The following is a 17,618-nucleotide window of genomic DNA, read 5'->3' on the forward strand; positions in this document are numbered from 1 at the left end:
AAGCCAACCCCACCATCAACCCAACCTTCTACGACTTCAGAAAAATCGTCATCTTCAATCATCCCCTCGTCGCTGAAGATAGCACCATCTTCGGAGTCATTTAATCTGTCACAGTCCGCACCTAACACGACACCGTCAGCAAATGAATGGGTATTCAAGCCATTGACAGAAATGTCGACTACAATAATGGGATTGAGAGGTGATGGTGACAGATCACAATGGCCAAGGGGTAAGGGGAGGCGGTTCCCAACTCAGGGTATAGCATAAGTCGAAAAGAATTTTGTTTCTGCGTGGTTGGCGTGCTGGACGTCATGCAGGAGGGCGATGCTTGCTGGCGTGGTTTATTATGTCTATGTCCGTAGAGAGGATGTAAAGCGTATGAGAGCATGGTCGGAGCCCGCCAAAAGTCATCAATGGAAGCAGATCAAAGAAAACAACTACAAGGACGACTTGACAACATTAACATCCGTATTATCAAACGAAGTAGTAGCAATGTTTGCCTGCCGCCAGCCCGAAGTCGGGTAAACCGATCGCATCTTGAGCGGTGATTGGCCAGCGAGCTTCTTCGCTTCGCCTTGAAGATGGTGACAAGTTTGGAGTCCGATGTCCGGCGGGGTCGCATACAAAAACAGCTCAAGTCAGAGATTCCGTCTGATAATGAAGACTTGCCAGAGCAAATCAACTATAACCTATATACCCAGTAAATCGTTTTTTCGTCAAAAATACATTGCAAGTGTACCGGTATTGCAATCGAGCAATAAAGTCGCGCAACACATTCGTTCAAGACGACGCCCGGCACATGCGACGCATGTTGCTGTCACTCTACCAGTAATCAGGAAATCGACAGTCATCCAGCTGAATATCAACTGCAATAGTAAAGGAATTGTAATAAATATTACCTGCCCGGACATAACACATCCTTTACAATGACCTTCTTGACACAACGACAGCCTTCACCTCTACCTCACCATCTTTCAACAGGAGTTTCTGAGGTGGAAGCCGATACTCATCCGCCCTCATCAGTAATCATCGAGTCTCCCACAAGCACTCCCCATTATCGCCTCATAACGCCAGTTCCTTATCTCAAGTTATTTCCTCTTTTTATACAGAGATGGTCAGAAGGTGTCACTTATGGTGTAATATTCCCTTACATCAACGAGATGATACATTCCATGGGGGTGGCGGAGAAGTCTGTGGGTGTATGGTCTGCCACAGCCGTGAGTTGTATGTTATATAACTAATCGATACTAATTTGAACAGGAATCGGTGATGATGGTGACTGAATCCTTATCGGCACCTATATACGCACCATTGGCGGACCGATTTGGGAGGCGGCCGGTCTTAATAGTGCTAGAGGTAATGTGGGGGGTCTTTGGAGTTGCTTTTGGCTTCTCATCGACTGTATGGGCAGTGATCATTCTCCGCGGTTGCTGTAAGTGTTGAGTTATACTATCAAATCGCGGGATACTATATTGACCATGGCGGTTACTGTAATTCAGTGGGATTATTAGCAGGGTGCGGTGTGATTTCCAGGACTATGGTGGGAGAAATGTGCGATCGGACAAACAGAATCAAAGGTGGGTAGTTGTCCAAAGGCACATCAAAAAGAAACTTAAGGATCCGGTTGCTGATCATCCTTTCCATAGGTTTCGCTGTTTTCTCACCGGCTTTTACTGTAGGAATGACTACGGCGTGAGTTCTTCTCGCTTTCGTCGGGGTAACGGATTCGCTCAATCAAATGTTATCAGACCTCTGGTGGGAGGGCTTCTTGCCAACCCTGTACCTCGACTGTTGCCTTCCTCATGGACACTATTTTCCGACTATCCGTATTTATTGCCAGCTTTCGTTACTGGCCTATCTGCAATCATTGCTGCTTGGATGTCTATTTCAATTCTACCAGAGGTATGACATCACGTTCTCTTACAAAGCAACAGAAGAAATGGCTCATAAAGAGCTGCTCAAGACTCTAGATCGTTCAAAACATGACCTCTCTCATTCTCTAAGAGGAAAGGTTGAAGGCCCAAGGAGCAGCAACATAGTAGGACTACTGAAGTACAAGAAATTTCGGCAAGTTCTCACTCTGTACGGCCGTACATCTGTCGCGTTCGATTAAACGTGATGGCCCTAAAGCAGTTTTTCATAGTACAAAACGCCATCGCATTCTCTTTCGAAGCTGTCTTCCCTCTCTTTGGCTTCACCGACAAGGAATTCGGGGGTCTGGGCATATCAGTGAGATGATTCAAGCTTTCCTTTAGCTTTTGCTGATCGTCGATAGACTCAAAAGCTAGGTATCATTCTAGGATGTTCAGCCGCTCTTTCTATTTTTATGATGATTTTTGTCTTCCCAGTTGTACATTCATCTATGCCTGAGAATCGCTGCCTGTTGTTCTGTATGTCGAAACTCTCTTAGCCTTTTACGCCATTATCTAACGGGCACCTGTTTTTCCTTAGGTCTTTTTTGTTATCTCTTAGCGACGATATTTTTCCCGGTCTTGTGGTCCCTCAATTTCACTTATGAAGGAAATGGCACGCCTGTTTCTGTATGGATAGTGATGTCATTACATATGATACTGAGAAGGGCTGGAGATTTCGCTTCAATGTAAGTCTATTGAGATAATTCCTTCTGGTCACCGTAACTGATCACGGATTTTAGACAACTCGACACGATCACGTTGGATGCTATTCCTGGCCCCGAATACTTGGCAACCGCAAATTCACTCGGCTTTAGTATATCAGTGCGGTTTACCATTTCCTTTTTTCGCATCAGAGACAAACTGACATCCGCTTTTCCAGGCTGCAGGACGCGCGATCGGCCCTTTTATTATCAGCTGGTTTTTCTCCGTTTCCACAGGCTTCCCTCCTTACTCTCCCGGGATGCAGCTGGTCTGGCTTATGATGGTGTTGTTGACTGTCCCTTCTCTTGTGCTGGCCTACCAACTGGGAAATGAAAAGCCCCATCAGGGAAAGAGCGAACACGAATATGAAGAAGAGCAGTATGAGCTAATTGTTAATGATGAGGCAAGGGCAAGAAGGACCGGTGTGTAAGTGTAGACGGTGGGAAAACTGTCGTTTATACAATTACGTACAGTGGCAGCACTTGTATTATTCCTTAGATGAATTTTTGAGGATACTTGGGTGAGTCACAAGGTCCAATTCTTCTGCTCCGGATATCAGTCAGCTGGCCCTTTTACACAAATTTCTTCGTGCTCAAAATGCTTTTTGGTCGACATGAGGTTTACGCAAAGAAGAAATTCATCAAATTAGCACTTGAACTACGGCGAGCAGTTGGACAGAAGTTAATAATATCGTGGAAGCAGTTGTATAAGATTAGCAAAAAGCTGTAACCAAAGATTAACACAGTGTATTGTAAAGCGGAATGTGTTATTTATTGCGCAATTCATAAGACGGACTAGTTTTTGCAAAGATTTTGATATAATCCACAGTATCCACTATAACGTACTTTTGCCTTTTGCGCGTCTTCGCCTCCATAGGTCCAGTTTTGACCACGCTATATCACGATTAGTTCAATCGAGCGTATTCATCTGTACGATAAATACCGTTGATCATCGCATTATATGATGAGGATGAAGTCATGTCGTATCGTTTCTTGTCGTGCCTTGGTGATTATAGTCATCATGTGGTGACAGATACACAAACGGTACTCCAAGACCCATAGTTTTGTCATGCTTGGAGCGTGGTGTGACAAGGTCTTTGTAGCAACGTCAGTTTAAGAACCTCTGAATGATAGGCATCACGTTCACCTACCATCATCGGCCAACTCCTCACCCCCTTCATCGTCGCTAATCTTGCTATACCTCTTCCCTTTGGTCCCGTTACTCAACATCGTTCCACTTCTTGCCCTTCTAACAAGTCCCCCGCTCCCATTAGCAGCTGCAAGTGCCACGCCGTTCAAACTCTCTTTAATCATGGTGATACTACTTGACCTTGTTCTTGCCAAATCCGTAACATGAGGATGTGAAGTAGTATATGCACTTTGTCGGATAGATGTTGTAGAGGTCTTATCAGATCCGGATCCTGTACCAGATGTCGTGGAGTGAGAGTGCTGAGAAACATCACCGGACATTTTGTGGGAAAGATGAGAAGCAGTTAAGCCAGACCATTCTCGGAAAAGCATGGACTCCCGTGGACTCGTCTGAGCAGAAAGGAGACCTGTTGACTCATTGTCACTTCCTTCACAGTCCGGAGTCTCTCGAGCTTTTTCCTCCTTGACGCCAAACTCGGTCATCCATCCGGAAGGCTTCTCGTATGCGCTGAGAGGTACCCCGCCTTTCACGATCGCATCAGCTACGGATGATTCCTTCTTGGCAGCGGAAGTGATACTAGCGGGGGGAGTGTAAAAGAGATCGTTCGTAGAACTCGTAGGGTTGGTAGCGGCTCTCGACGAGGACGGTTGAACCTTTGCATCACCAGTGGGATCAAGAATGGACTCTGGCCGAGTGGCTTCGAACTCGTCGATTGCGGATAGTGAACAAGATGGACTGGACTCATGCGCAATGATTTGGCCGATAAAATTGGTGGCTGAATAACTAGCGTCCTTTTGTTCCCTTTCTTCCATGGGAATCCTTTCAGTAGCTTTATACGAAGATTTTGCCCACGGCACATCCTGTCCCGTTCCTGTCTCACCAGCCTGCTTGAATATACCATCATCGTCATCAAGCCTTACTATGCAGAGCTCGAAAGCATCTTGCACCCTAGCCCTCATCCTCTCTTTCCAAGCCCAATCCCAGGAGCTCTCATCGACCCAGTTTTTCTGGGGAGAGTGGGTGAGGCTGGGGTCGCGCGGTTGAAAAGCCGATTTTCGATGGTGCCTACGGGGAGTAGACGGACCAGCAGGGTCGACCGGAGCTCTGCGTCGGAAACGCTTCCCGATGAATCCACCAAGAGGTCTAGCGGATGATACCCATAAACCAATCGCAGAGGCGATAACAACCAAGAGTCTGAAAGCGATGTACATTGTAAAAGTGAGTAGAACACCTTTAGAGTAATTTGTCAACTCTCCGGGAGCGTCACTTCTAAAGAAATTTGGATCCCGATCGGCCGTCCTGTCAACGCGACCTCCATATGGCGCTTGTACGTCGGCACTTGGCTTCCAGAAGCTTATCAACGTGACGACAGCAATAGCTGCTCGGGGAAGAAGGGGTATAAGCCCGGGAAGGAGTTGGATAAGGGCATGACATGTTTCTGGGATGATGTCTTTGGCATATGGAGTACCAAAGGCTGACGTGCGGATATGAAGCAAAAATATGAAGTGGTCGTAAGACTTCAGGGAAAGATGTAAAGATGCTGGCAGCGAAAGGTAGATAGGCTCTATGGCTGGGCGATCTTCGGTAACATTAACCAAATCTGCACCTGCATAATAATTTAAGGGACTTACCCAATCTCCAACGCCTCCAAAATTCATACCCCAACTCCCAGCCCAACCAGACCACAATCGTTGAGAGAGCCCACAAGATTGCGTACGCAGCGGCCGCAAATTGCCATAGCTTGGTATTGTTGGTATCAAATGATGGGTGTATAGAACATCTACAGCTCAATTAGGTCCCTGCCAATTGTTATGAAGGAACTTTCGACTTGCTGTACAAGTATATAAATTACGTTCATGTCAAAGAACTGAGGATAAATGATGACGTCAACCTTCTCCATCTTAACACTACAACGAGCGCAAAAGGGCGAAAGAACGCCAGGATTAACACTCACCAGACTCAACAGCCCATTCACAACCCATAATCCGCCTAAGGCCAGCCACGCTGCCCTCTGCTTCCCAGGATGTTTCCTCACGATACCCAAATTCAACTCTCTCTTCTTAAATCTCGGTATTTCGATCATCTCAACATCTTCCTCCGGCAGCCCCATCCTCGGCAACTGACCAGACATGCCTTTTCTAGGTCGACTTTGGCGGGGTGCAAAATTTGCACTAGGCGACAGGGATTTGTGAGGTGATGGACTTGGAGAAGGTGAAGATATGCGAGTTGAAGGACGCGCAAAGGCTGGTTGGCGAGGCTGCCGGTATGAGGGGGTACGCGGTGGAGGGGGGGCGGGACGGAGGAAGGTAGCTTGGTTGGGAATGTTGAGTGAAGAAGATGTTTGAACCTGCGTAGTTGGGGAGAAGGCCTTTGAAGACAAGATGGCCGGACTGGAATGTTCGGCTTCTACGTTTCTGGTAAAGGGTAGGGCCGTTCGAACCTTGTTGAGAGACTGACTTGACGCAATCTTGTCTATTGAGATCATCAGCCTCGTGGCTTGCGCGAAACAAATCGACTAACGCATAACACCACCAGGCCCGATGAAACCCCTCCTCATTGTCTGCGCTCTGCCTTCGCCTGGTCTTTCACCTATCTCTCTCCCCTTACCCTTTTCTCTCGTGCTAGGTGTAGGAAGATTTCCACTCCGCTTTTTTGACGGTGAGACGTTTTTTTCAATATCCGCGACCACAGGGAAAGGGTGCATATCACCTGAACTCAAATTTGTTGGAGAGAGCGGAGGTGACGACGGCAGGGAACAGGGTGGAGGGACAGACGACTTGATGATACGCAATTCGGGAGTGGTTGGGGACGTCTCCGCCTGAGGATGTGAAGCGCTTGGCTCGTGTTGAGCTGACTGAGTGGAAGGAAAAGCGAGGGGAACTTTAGACGGCGGAAGGGATGAGCTTGAGCTCTGTTTTGGATCATTCGTCTCGGCCGCTGATGCTGTTCCGGCTTCAACTTTCTCCTTTGGTCCTGGGACTGACGTTGAAGTAAGCTTGGGTTTATTCATCACAGGCGATGTTGGCGCTGTCACTGCTTCTCTTATTCTGCCTCTCGGATTCGCACTGCCCCCATCCAACATATTAGTCGTCTTTGCGAATGCCCCATCACTCAGTGTCCTCGCACGGACATCAACCTCCGAGCTCGCTGATGCTCCGGGAGTGGAATGTATCCGCCTGTGGCCAGAGCCTGCTGTTACACGTACTTGGCCAATGTACTCGATGGTCGAGGTGGATGACGTGGGAGAGTTTCTGGAAGAACCAGCTCTGATCTCCTCCATGAGCTCCTGAACGATACCCTGAGTCGAACGCTGTTCTGCCAACGACATGAGATTGTCTTCGTGTGGTTTCTCCCGCGGAAAGGTATTGAAGTCTGCCGGGGCACGAAATTGGTAACGCTAAAGATGATGATTTTCTTGGTCGATGACTGGTTCTACCTGCTTCTGAGGCTTCGCTTCGAAAAGATTGCCCAAAAGTTCTGAGTAATAGTCCTTTGAAAACCCAGCTTCATGAATATGCAAGCCAGGTTCACTTTTCTCTATATCCGTTTCTTTTGCTGCGGATGCTCTTTTGTAACTCTTTATACCTGAGGATCTGGGTCGTAATAGCGACTGGCTTTTGGCCTGTGCTGTAGAATTTGAGACACCGTTGTTGTTTTCGCTTTGTTCATGAAACTTCCAAGCAGCAAGGCCCCGATCTTTCCTGAGTAATCGGAGTCCTTAACCAAGTGTACTCTTCTCGTGGTTGAACGGATGGTTGTGAAAAGTGCCTTGATACCCGTCGAGGGCATGCCTCTATGGTGAGCTCGAGATTGATGGAGTGCTGATAGACGATGGCAGACATTATTTCCATTTCCCTTTCGCGTGCGGTCCCTATGTGTGGACAAAAGGTCGGTGCTCAGATCAAACGCTGTGCGTCATGAAATTGCCACCGGAGGGTTGATGGACTGTTCTATTATCTGCCTTTGCTTGGAAATTAATAATAATAACCCTAAGTTTAAGTGTCAATGCGAACCCTCAATAATAACTAGGCCTCGACTCTCCACGACTCTCGTTGTTGCGTTTTGAATCTCAACTTCACGACCGCAGTGAAAGCAGTTAGTGGCAGTGGTACATTAAGTGGTACACTACAAAGGATATTCATCAATTAGCAGGAAGCTCATTACAACACACTCGATTAATGCACGACTCCCTTGCTCTTGTTGACGCGATGGCAACCCTCCACTTCCTTCTCTATAGTATACAGAGTCTTTGCTCGGACTAAATAATTACACCACGGATACTGAATAGTCTATTATGGAAATACAGATGTGATGTAAGTCGTGACTGACTTTCAAACTGCATCAAACTGCACCAGCTCCTCGAGGCTGTTCCCCCAAGAACGCACCCTTCGTTTCCTCGCTATGTTGCCCTCCAAGCTCTCTATCAATTTGATAGCAGATAAATAACGCATCCGCTCTGTAACACATCAGTTTCCTGCCTTGGCATGCTTTGGTTAAAGGAAAGATTTACGCATCAGTCAAGACCCCAGCACCAGCTCTGACAGCCAAAAACGGCACACCACCACATAGCATCCCTGCCAAAGGCGCATATCCCGGGTTACCCATGGAATGAGCCATGTACAAGTAGCCTGCTGTAGCAGTGAACAATCCCATCGCCGTCGAACTCAGAGTGAGCAAAAGTTTGATGAGGGTGTAGTCCAGTAACTTGCCCACCCTACGTCTCCCAGCGAGACCGACAGCCCGACGGGCGCTAGGCCAAAAGGCATCGCCGGTGATACCGACGTATACCAAGGCATAACCGTTGAGCTGATCGAGAACGCCCGCGATAATGGTGAAAACGGGGGCGAGATGGTGAAGGAAAGATAGGAAGGAGGGAAGGCGAGTGTTTTTAGGTGAGGTGTATTGCTTAAGGGTAGAAGCCGCGCGACCAACAGTACGCACGACGGCAATGATACCTGCACCAAGGCAGATGGAGCCAAGTGAAGAGCCTGTGGCTCGATGTACCGCAGCAGTGGTGACTTCGACAGGATCCTGTCGACTGTGCTCCTCACTATCAATTACAAATCAGTCAGGCGCATTAGAGCCATGGAATTTGATAATTTACCGATGAAAGTACCACTCTCCAATAACGCCAGCGACCGCAACTCTTCCAACACCTCGAATCACACCCCAGGTCCAGACCCAGACCAAAGTCACCAAGAAGATGAGCCACCCAGCATAAGGTCGGATGTGGAACACCCAAGTGTTCTCCCGCGGATGACGCCAATAGCCGATCATGCCCAACCGAATGAGTAAAGTAAGGAATGGAATGGAGGTAATAGCGAATACACCAAGAAGGATGGGAGTCAGAAGAAGGAGAGGTGGATGGGATAGGAGAAGCTTGGTAGAAAGCTAGAGAGGGATTAGTTATCGAGTTTGAATCTGATCAAGAGGCTGACTCACTTCAACAACTGAAGCAGCCCTTTCTAGCCTCTTCCTCCTGAGCCAGACAAGCCTGCCAAACCAACCTGCCAATGCCCATAGTAACAAAGCACCGACCCTCAGCCCTGTCGTACCCCACCATCTGTCTCCTTGTTCCACCCCATCCAAGCCAGCAGTCTCGAAACTTGCTCCTAAAGCCCACCATCCACAAACGAACAACGAGAATGGGATGCTTATGGCCGTGCCCATGAGAACGGGCCGAACGGTCTTCTGCAGCAAGAAAAGGAAGGCTGGTGGAAGGACAAGAGGGGGAATGAGAAGAATAAGGAGAAGCGGAAGAAGCGGGAGAATCGACGGGGGCGAACGAGGAGCGTCCGGTGAAGGCTACAAGACTGGTCAGCGTGCGTTATGCAAAGGTAAAACAGCAGCATGACTCACGTCAGTAGAGCCCCATACAAATAACAGGCCAACAATGATACCTATTAATGACGCTAGCCAAAGTGCGAGGAATCCAGAGTCTTCCATGAACCATCAGTCCCATGCCTTATATGAGTCAATGTACTGACCTTTGTACTTCCTCAACCCTTCTTTCTCCCAATGCCCAAAGCGACCGTGGTAAACATGAAGCCTGACAGGAACTCTTGACTCTCGTTGTCCATCTTCTTCGGCAAGAAGAGGTTCCTCCAGGTTAGTAGCGACATTGTAGGCGGCAGGTATCGTCCGCGTGTCATACAAGTTGGAGCTATCCGCCCCCCCCTCGTACAATCCTTGACCACCATTCGTAAATCTCGATTCACCATCCCCAGATTCAGATTCCGTCTCTTTATCACTCTCATCATCGCTGGATGATGAAGATGAAGGCGGGAACACACTCTGATGTGCCAGCCAACCCTTCTTTGCGCGTTCTGAAAGAGGTTCGCGTTGTTGCTGCGGATGAGGTCGGAGTAACGAACGTCTCACAGTATCGACCTCATCTAGGGCCATCTCAGGCTCGCCTTCATCCTCGTCTTCACTTTCGGAAGAAGATTCGTAGGGATTAGGTATCCTCGACCGTTCTTTCCCTTTGTTTCCGCCGAACCCGACAGGTGGCTGTGTAAAACTCTCTTGAGGTTTTGGTTGGTCATCATCCTCAGGTCCGTCAAAAAGGAGACCGACTCCAACGCTACTAGCTCCCATTGTGCCATCAATATCTGGTATGGCCTCAATTCCAGCACCGGGGAAAGGCGGAGTACGAGTCGGTGAGCGCGAAGGTGATCGTGATCCAGGGAGGTGAGGATGAGATGCGTTTAGAGATGGTGAAGGAATGAAGGGGTCGTGGGTAGGCGATGATGGTGATGGAGATCGGAATATCTACAGATAAGGATAGTTAGTTCAAGATCGATCGACAACTGAGAAACCATGACACATACCTGACTACCTTGGACCTCTCTGCCTCTATCCCCCATTCTGTTCGCAAGGAAACGGCTTGCATATGCAGTAAGGGAAGGGCCAGCTTGACTGTCGTCCATGTTGTAGTATGGAGCAATTCCGTAGGAATACAATTGATGGGAAAAAAGGCTGTACTAGTAACAGAAGGCCGGCGATTGCGTTGGCGGAATCAGATATTGCTTTGATAAGACCGGTGAACAGAGACCAGCCCTGGGAATGCTAGACCAGCCAGAATCGCCTGTATTCGTCGCAGCTACTACGCGGTGGTTGTATAATGCGTGAATTGAGAGCAATGAAAGTATAAATGTTAAGACAACGGAAGATGGAAACGATAGCTGAATTGGATAGATGATGAGCGATTGTGTACTCTCGGTGGCGTGACGCAGGTAGGCCGTAGGGCGGTAGGGGGCACCACAGGTAGTGTTTACGTAACGTCCTTTAGGCGCGGAAGTACTGGTGTACCGTCATAGAAGCCATAGAAGCCAGCGACTGGAATCCAGCATTTATCGTACATAGCACTGTTTGTGATAAGACTGACTGACGAACGACCAGGTGCGCGTACAGTCCGGCAGACTATGCAGCGATAGCCACACTCGCCTCCCTCCACGCTCGGCGGTCGCCCCCCGCCGGGCCCCGGTGCCTCGCCTGCCGTTACTACCGTTAGGTCCTCTAAAAAAGAGAAGACATTATCGCCGCTTTATTACTAAAATAAGTGTTGACAAGTCACAGCTGCGTCCTTCCCCGGAGATATAAAACTCGGCTGGATGCTCCATTCTCTACTCAATCTACCACATTCAACACACGCTTGTCATCTCTCATCACCAAAACAATAATGTCTACTACCATTACAATCGACCTTTTAATCATTGGAGGCGGCCCAGCAGGTCTATCAGCTGCCATCACATTCTCAAGACTTCGTCGTTCTTGTTTTATATACGACTCTGGTGACTACCGTAACGCCCCAGCTTCTCATTCGCATACTATTCTCGGCTTTGAAGGGCAGGATCCTGTTGACTACAGAGCGAAAGTCAGAAGCGAGCTGGTAAGAGACTATAACGCCACGACTACATTTAGGAAAGGCCAAATCATCTCCTTGGTCAAAGATGGCGAATATTTTGAGGCGAAAGACGCAGAGGGAAACACTTTGAAGGCGAGGAAGGTGATTTTGGCAACTGGACTCAAGGACCATCTTCCTGACATTGCTGGTAAGCAGCCTACTCTACAACTATTATGTACCAGTACTCATGTATGTATCTGACCCTGGACAGGCGTATCCGAGCAATGGGGCAAACGAATCATCCACTGTATCTTTTGTCACGGTACAGAGACTGCTAACCAGCCTTTTGCTTTCCTCTTTACCCCCAACAATGCCAAGATGAACCCTTTCTTGGTCGCCGGTATGCTCAAGTTATGGGGTGCCATGAATCACCAACCAATATACATCTTGACGCATGGGTCCGATGTCAGTACTGAGGAAGGCAGGCGTGAGGCGGGTCTTGAGACTTATTGGAAAATCATCCAAAACAAGGGGTAAGTCCTATTCCTATATGCTATGGATTTTGTCTACGCAGGCCTTTGTTACTGACAATGGTCCAGATACCAAGTGATCTCCTCTCCAATTCAATCAATCAAAGAGGACGATTCAAAGTCATCTCTCATCATCAAATTTGCCGATCATCCCTCCATCAGCGTCCCATACATGCTCCTTTTCCCAGAAAAGTTTACGCCATCCGACCATGGCGCACCTATCGTCAACGAAAAGCTCCTAGGTGGCCCTCTTGGCCCAATGGGTACTATTCCTGCGCCTACCGATTCTTCAGGAGCTCCCAAGATGCCTCCTCGTATGGGCGATGACCCAAGGACGCCTGTTGACGGCTTATTCTGGGCTGGTAACAGTGGGTCCATGCCGGCTAATGTGACGATCAGTGCAGCTCAGGGATGCGCGGCTGCAATTGTGGCCGCAGACGAGCTCGGCACAGAGGATTTGGTCAAGCTCGCGTAGTTCTTTATATAATATTATTGGTGACATAAGAGATCAGAAGATGCCATCGGATATGTGTAAAATAAAAATACAGTAGCATTTTGGCTTGTCATTCAATTTATCGAAGGCGAAGCCGGACGCTCTACGGAACTGTTGTTGCTGCTGGTGAGCCACGTGAGATTGCCATGTTCGGAGGATACCTCATGACTTTTTCTGCTTCCTCTGTTTGTGCGGCGGCGGTCTATGCGTCGACATGACATCACTCTGAGATTCGAGTTATTTTGAAGTTTTCAAGCATTCAAATGCAAAGTATTCTTATATTCCGTTTTATTGACGCAGTAGCGCAAAAACTCATCATGGCTCCACGCACCAGCAGCGTTCTGCAATGCAAAATCGGCAAATGATATCATAACGTATGTGTCATGCTTGAGGGCTTATATATAAGGAAGCGTGGCGCTAGCACCTACTAGAAGAAACAACAGCATTTTCGTTGCACTTCTGTCGTACTCGAAACAACGCATCTACGAAGAGAAAGAACAATACTACCATTATGGGCGTCCAAGACAAACAAGGGCAGAACATCGATGCTGGGGACACTGTCTACACTCCGTACCGAGGTGGGAAGCATGAAGGCCAGGTACGATTACCTTCTCTTAAGATGATATCCCATGTATGACTAACAATAACCGTGGGAGCTCAGGTGGCAGACATTGTAACTACCAAGGAAGAAGCTGCTGAAAAAGGAGTCAAAAACCCTCCTAAGGCGCGTCTTTGTTTGAAAGTCTGCATACACGGACTAACGGAGCCTTATGCAGGTTTTGTTTACAGATCAAAACAACAAGGATGTGGCACATAACCCCGGCACCTTGACTGATCTTGATAAACAAAAGTAAGGGCGAAGATGTCCAGAAAGTTGAAGAAAGGAAAGTGTAAGTGGTCAAGAGAAGCTGTTCGACAATTCTGTATGTCTGTATTTGTATGTATTAAGTAGAAAGTAGGGCAATATAAAAGGACAAACATCTTGACCGTTTTATGGCCGATAGTGAACCATTTTTGCATTTAAAAACTTCTTCTGACCTGTCTACCTCATCCTGGCATCAAAACCACCCTTTATTCCGTTAGATTTTCACCCCAGTCTCTTCCCAAAGCTTGATGATACTACTGTCGTCTGCGTCGGCGTACCCGCTACTGTGAAGCCTCTCCAGCTGCTGCATAGCGGCCTGGGTCAAGAAAAAGGGGCACTTGTGTTGCTTAGCCTCTGCAAGAGTGATTGAGAGGTCATTCCACATGGTTGAGACTGTATTTTCAGGCGCATCCTGACTGCTTTTCTTGATTATTCTAGGGAAACCTATGTATGACATTTATCAATATCAAGTGTTAAGTGACATATTGAGAAGCACCCACGGTCACCCATGATGAAAGATCTCGCCGCTCCCCCAGATAAGACCTTGAATACCTTTTCAATGTCCATTCCCTTATGCTTGGCAAACGCAAACCCTTCACCAGTCACCGCCAAGTGGATAGCTTCTAGTAATGAATTCACGGCCTTTACTTTCGTGGCAGAACCCACGCCCCCTGCGATGAAGTGCAACTTGGTTGGGTCGCCGCCCTGGATAGAAAGGGCAGAAAGAATAGAATGAGAAGCTGAAAGGGCATCCGCTTCTCCGGAAGCAAAAACGGTAAGAGATCCCCCCTTGGCCTCTTTGCTGCCTCCAGCTGTAGGCGCATCGATCAGTTGAAGAGGCTTGATCTCAATGGCAAGTTGAGAGAGTCGGGAGGAGGGCAAGACGTTGCTGATGATGATGACAGGAGTATTTACAGAAAGGCCCGCTATAATAAGGCATATAAGCGATGTGAGTGGTATAACTAAGACAGTAGCTTACCGGACGAGATGTGCAATAAAAGCTCTTCCACAGCAGCAGCACTTCCAGCAGAGACAATTACCGCATCAACCTCCTTCCCCTGCTCGACAACTTCCACTCCGGCTTTTTTCAGGGTCTCTTTCAGGTAAGATATTCGGCTGTCGATATTTTTGGTGGCCAACAGGACCTTCTGAACCTTCTTGCCGGGCTTGATCACAAGCTCTCTGGCCTTTTCAATCTCTTCTTCCTCGGTCCCTTGCTCGGCAATCGGCTCTCCGCCTAGCTTCTCCCAAAACTTTGACACCAAGCCGTCCTCTTCCTTCTCGAGCCCCACAGCCAGTGCAGCAGTGTATAGCTGTTCAGCGGCGGCACTTAAAGGCGCAGGAAAGTGATCCCGTCTAGCTTCACCCATCACGATGGCGATGTCTTTGTTGATGATGGTCATCGCCGACTTGGGAATGGGGTCAGGACGGATAGACCAAGGAGCTCGGTGGCCAACTGTCTGTTACGTTAGCGATGCGTTCACTTCAACGCGTAAATGACTTACACATGAAGCTGTCTCCTGTTGTCTGCTTGACTATCTCATATACCGTCCTGACATTTAGTCCCAAAGCCTTCGCAAGACCCAAGGCCTCCCCCTGTGCCGCAATACTAACCGCGCAAAATACCTGATTAATCATTTTGAAATCGCTGGCAATGCCCACTCTGTCTCCAACCAGAGTAAGACCACCTTGGGGAGGAAGAGTAAGGGAATCGAGGACAGTACGAGCTGTAGCAATGGAGGAGGGAGTGCCTGATGACATGATGGCGAGCTGTCCCTGGGCAGCACGAGTCGAACCTCCCGATACTGGGGAATCGACGAGCTTCGACAAGTCAGTTAACTCTGGGAACCTGCCTAAAAAACATTAGACACCCACCCCGATGTTCTTGCCCAGCTTATCCAACCTTCTGGCGACCTCAACCAAGAAGGAAGGGGGTACAGTAGAGAAGACAATGATAGAGGCGCCATTTTTCAATATCTCCGCAACGCCTCCATCTTTGCCAAACAGAGTCTCTTCCACTTGCTGGGCGTTGACCACCATCAAACAAAGGACTTGAACCCCTTCGGCAGCATCCCGAGGAGAGGAGCTTGGGATGGCCCCTTGTTCTGCCACTCGCTTGAGGGAGGGCGGGTAGACATCAAACGCTTGTACTTTGTATCCTTGGGAAACAAGACTCTGTGACGTTGACCCGGTAAGTCACATCCAATCCAAGCTATCCCAACCCGTAGAAGGGACTCACAGCAGCCATGCCGCTACCCATAGCCCCCAAACCAATCCATCCGACTACTGGTTTCTGCTCGTTGATCATTGTGGGAGTATCTGTTGGGAAAGATAATGTTCTGGGTGTCTAAGGGAAATGAATTATGTATATAAGTAGTTATCTCTGGGATGGATACTACACTATTCTTGGACACCTTCCATAACCGTCCGAGGCAATATTCTGCAATGTAGTTTGTCAGGTGCTGACGATCCGGTACTAGACCAACCAGATTAGGGGAAGCCGAAGGGGCCGGCTGATGATCGGTCCGATGGCCGCCGGCCTGATAGGCGAGCGACAGACACGACGTAGATTAGGCATTAGATCACGTGACTCAAAAAATTGGTTCCTTGTCATAGATAGACGCGTTCGCGTTCCGGTTGACGTGTGCAGATCACCAATCAATACCATCCTTTCCCAGATAAAAATCAATCCCGTGGTTGCATCTTCACATCTTTTTCACATTGGCCATCCCCCATATTTATGCTCACATTGTAATCATTGGCCTTGGAAATGCCAACCCCACTTTCTAGACAGACCGAGTCGTAAGTCTCTTACTCGTCTTTTTTGATCGATGTGCTGATTCCCGTTCTAAAGTTTTAACTCTTCCACTGGTACTATTGTCCCTGACCGTCGGGGTCCAGCTCGAAATACTCGGTCTGCTGCAGCAGCAGCTGCTGCAGCTGTTGATAATGCACATACTCTGACATTGTCCCAATCCTCTCAATCAACACAGGTTTCCAATGCTTCTCAGTCCTCCAGTCGTGCTCTTCGGCCCCAAAGCAGTCTAGAGAGAAGAATCAACAGTGTGATAGGTGTTGGCGGTGGAGATGATGGATTAATGGGGATGCTGCAAATGCAAGACGTTCCCAGTAATAGCTTAGCTGGCTGGAGTTTTGTAAGTGTTTGCATTTGTCAGTGCTGAACTTTGTTAGCTGATCTTCCCGTAGTTGGGTGACTCCCAGCCTAAAATAAACCAAGCTCAGTCTGCAGATCAAGAACATCGCGTGGAAGAATTTCTCAAGAACATAGATGTCGGACCTGTACCTTCCCCAATGCCATCAGACTCTCCTTATGATCGTCCAATCCGCCTTCAACATCCTCCTGTCGATTCATATCGTCCATCGACTGCTGCTTCCTGGCACTCAGCCTCATCATCTGTCGACCACTCTGAATTGTATAGCAGCACTGATGTGGATACTGAGGATGAAGCTCGTTCTGCCATTATTGGGCATTCAAATGTTGGAGACCTAGGTTTAGGAGGGATGGACATTGACAACCCACAAGATGTCGAAAGGCAGAGATCCTGGCCAACAGAGCAAGCTATGATAGCCCTAAATAGGGCAGTCTCACCTCAACAACTATATGCTAATTCTCCGGCCCCTAGCTCAACAGGTGATTCTGTGTCCTCCCGCAGACGCCGATCAAACACAGGTCAAGCAGTTTCAGCTTCAGAAGATGAGAGAAAACGTCTTGATCGTCTCGAGCGTACGTTCATTCCTCGACCTTGAGTTCGTCTGCTAAAAACGTTTTTAGATCGCCGTGATATCAACCGCCGATCAGCACAAAAGCATCGAGCCAAGAGGAAAGAAGAGATCGAGACCATGAATCATAAGCTGTACGTGCGTGAACAGCGAATCAGGGAATTGGAAATGTTGTTGGAGGCGGAGAGAGGCAAGGTGGCTTCATTGGAGGGTACAGTTCAGAAATTATTGGGTGGATTAGGACGTTCTAGTGGGAGTGATGGATCAGAAAAAGTGAATGGAAGGTGTGTCTCCTTTCCCGGGATGGTGCGCAGTACACTGACACAGCCCAGGTAATGGGGTTCACAACTTGGAATTCTCGACACTCAGTGCGACGATG

At 48.3% G+C, this 17,618-nt stretch overlaps 6 protein-coding genes across 6 annotated transcripts; 3 read left to right on the forward strand and 3 right to left on the reverse strand.

Annotated features, from left to right (window-relative positions):
- Positions 1-926: 926 nt before the first annotated feature.
- Positions 927-3,045, forward strand: CNBK2680 (hypothetical protein; the record flags this gene model as incomplete). Its single annotated transcript, XM_767804.1, has 11 exons — positions 927-1,217; positions 1,261-1,432; positions 1,500-1,577; positions 1,647-1,692; positions 1,749-1,902; positions 1,964-2,090; positions 2,144-2,229; positions 2,276-2,390; positions 2,452-2,599; positions 2,654-2,735; positions 2,794-3,045. 11 exons carry the CDS (start codon positions 927-929, stop codon positions 3,043-3,045), a joined length of 1,551 nt encoding a protein of 516 aa, XP_772897.1.
- Positions 3,046-3,590: 545 nt separating this feature from the next.
- Positions 3,591-7,092, reverse strand: CNBK2690 (hypothetical protein; the record flags this gene model as incomplete). Its single annotated transcript, XM_767805.1, has 5 exons — positions 3,591-3,709; positions 3,766-5,364; positions 5,396-5,504; positions 5,719-6,236; positions 6,285-7,092. 5 exons carry the CDS (start codon positions 7,090-7,092, stop codon positions 3,591-3,593), a joined length of 3,153 nt encoding a protein of 1,050 aa, XP_772898.1.
- A 1,013-nt stretch (positions 7,093-8,105) lies between these two features.
- Positions 8,106-10,693, reverse strand: CNBK2700 (hypothetical protein; the record flags this gene model as incomplete). The annotated part of the gene is made up of 7 exons (XM_767806.1): positions 8,106-8,220; positions 8,275-8,814; positions 8,869-9,155; positions 9,207-9,310; positions 9,399-9,569; positions 9,752-10,535; positions 10,595-10,693. The coding sequence occupies 7 exons, from the start codon at positions 10,691-10,693 to the stop codon at positions 8,106-8,108; spliced, it is 2,100 nt and encodes a 699-aa protein (XP_772899.1).
- Positions 10,694-11,445: 752 nt separating this feature from the next.
- CNBK2710 (hypothetical protein) lies at positions 11,446-12,615 on the forward strand (the record flags this gene model as incomplete). Its single annotated transcript, XM_767807.1, has 3 exons — positions 11,446-11,818; positions 11,882-12,143; positions 12,210-12,615. The coding sequence occupies 3 exons, from the start codon at positions 11,446-11,448 to the stop codon at positions 12,613-12,615; spliced, it is 1,041 nt and encodes a 346-aa protein (XP_772900.1).
- Positions 12,616-13,712: 1,097 nt separating this feature from the next.
- On the reverse strand, positions 13,713-15,806 carry CNBK2720 (hypothetical protein; the record flags this gene model as incomplete). The annotated part of the gene is made up of 6 exons (XM_767808.1): positions 13,713-13,942; positions 13,999-14,424; positions 14,478-14,954; positions 15,004-15,319; positions 15,374-15,673; positions 15,738-15,806. 6 exons carry the CDS (start codon positions 15,804-15,806, stop codon positions 13,713-13,715), a joined length of 1,818 nt encoding a protein of 605 aa, XP_772901.1.
- A 462-nt stretch (positions 15,807-16,268) lies between these two features.
- Positions 16,269-17,575, forward strand: CNBK2730 (hypothetical protein; the record flags this gene model as incomplete). The annotated part of the gene is made up of 5 exons (XM_767809.1): positions 16,269-16,300; positions 16,353-16,653; positions 16,706-17,243; positions 17,292-17,523; positions 17,572-17,575. 5 exons carry the CDS (start codon positions 16,269-16,271, stop codon positions 17,573-17,575), a joined length of 1,107 nt encoding a protein of 368 aa, XP_772902.1.
- Between the last annotated feature and the right edge of the window lie 43 nt (positions 17,576-17,618).

The sequence above is a fragment of the Cryptococcus neoformans genome, chromosome 11 (assembly GCF_000149385.1).
Source record: "Cryptococcus neoformans var. neoformans B-3501A chromosome 11, whole genome shotgun sequence".
NCBI lineage: Eukaryota > Fungi > Basidiomycota > Tremellomycetes > Tremellales > Cryptococcaceae > Cryptococcus > Cryptococcus deneoformans.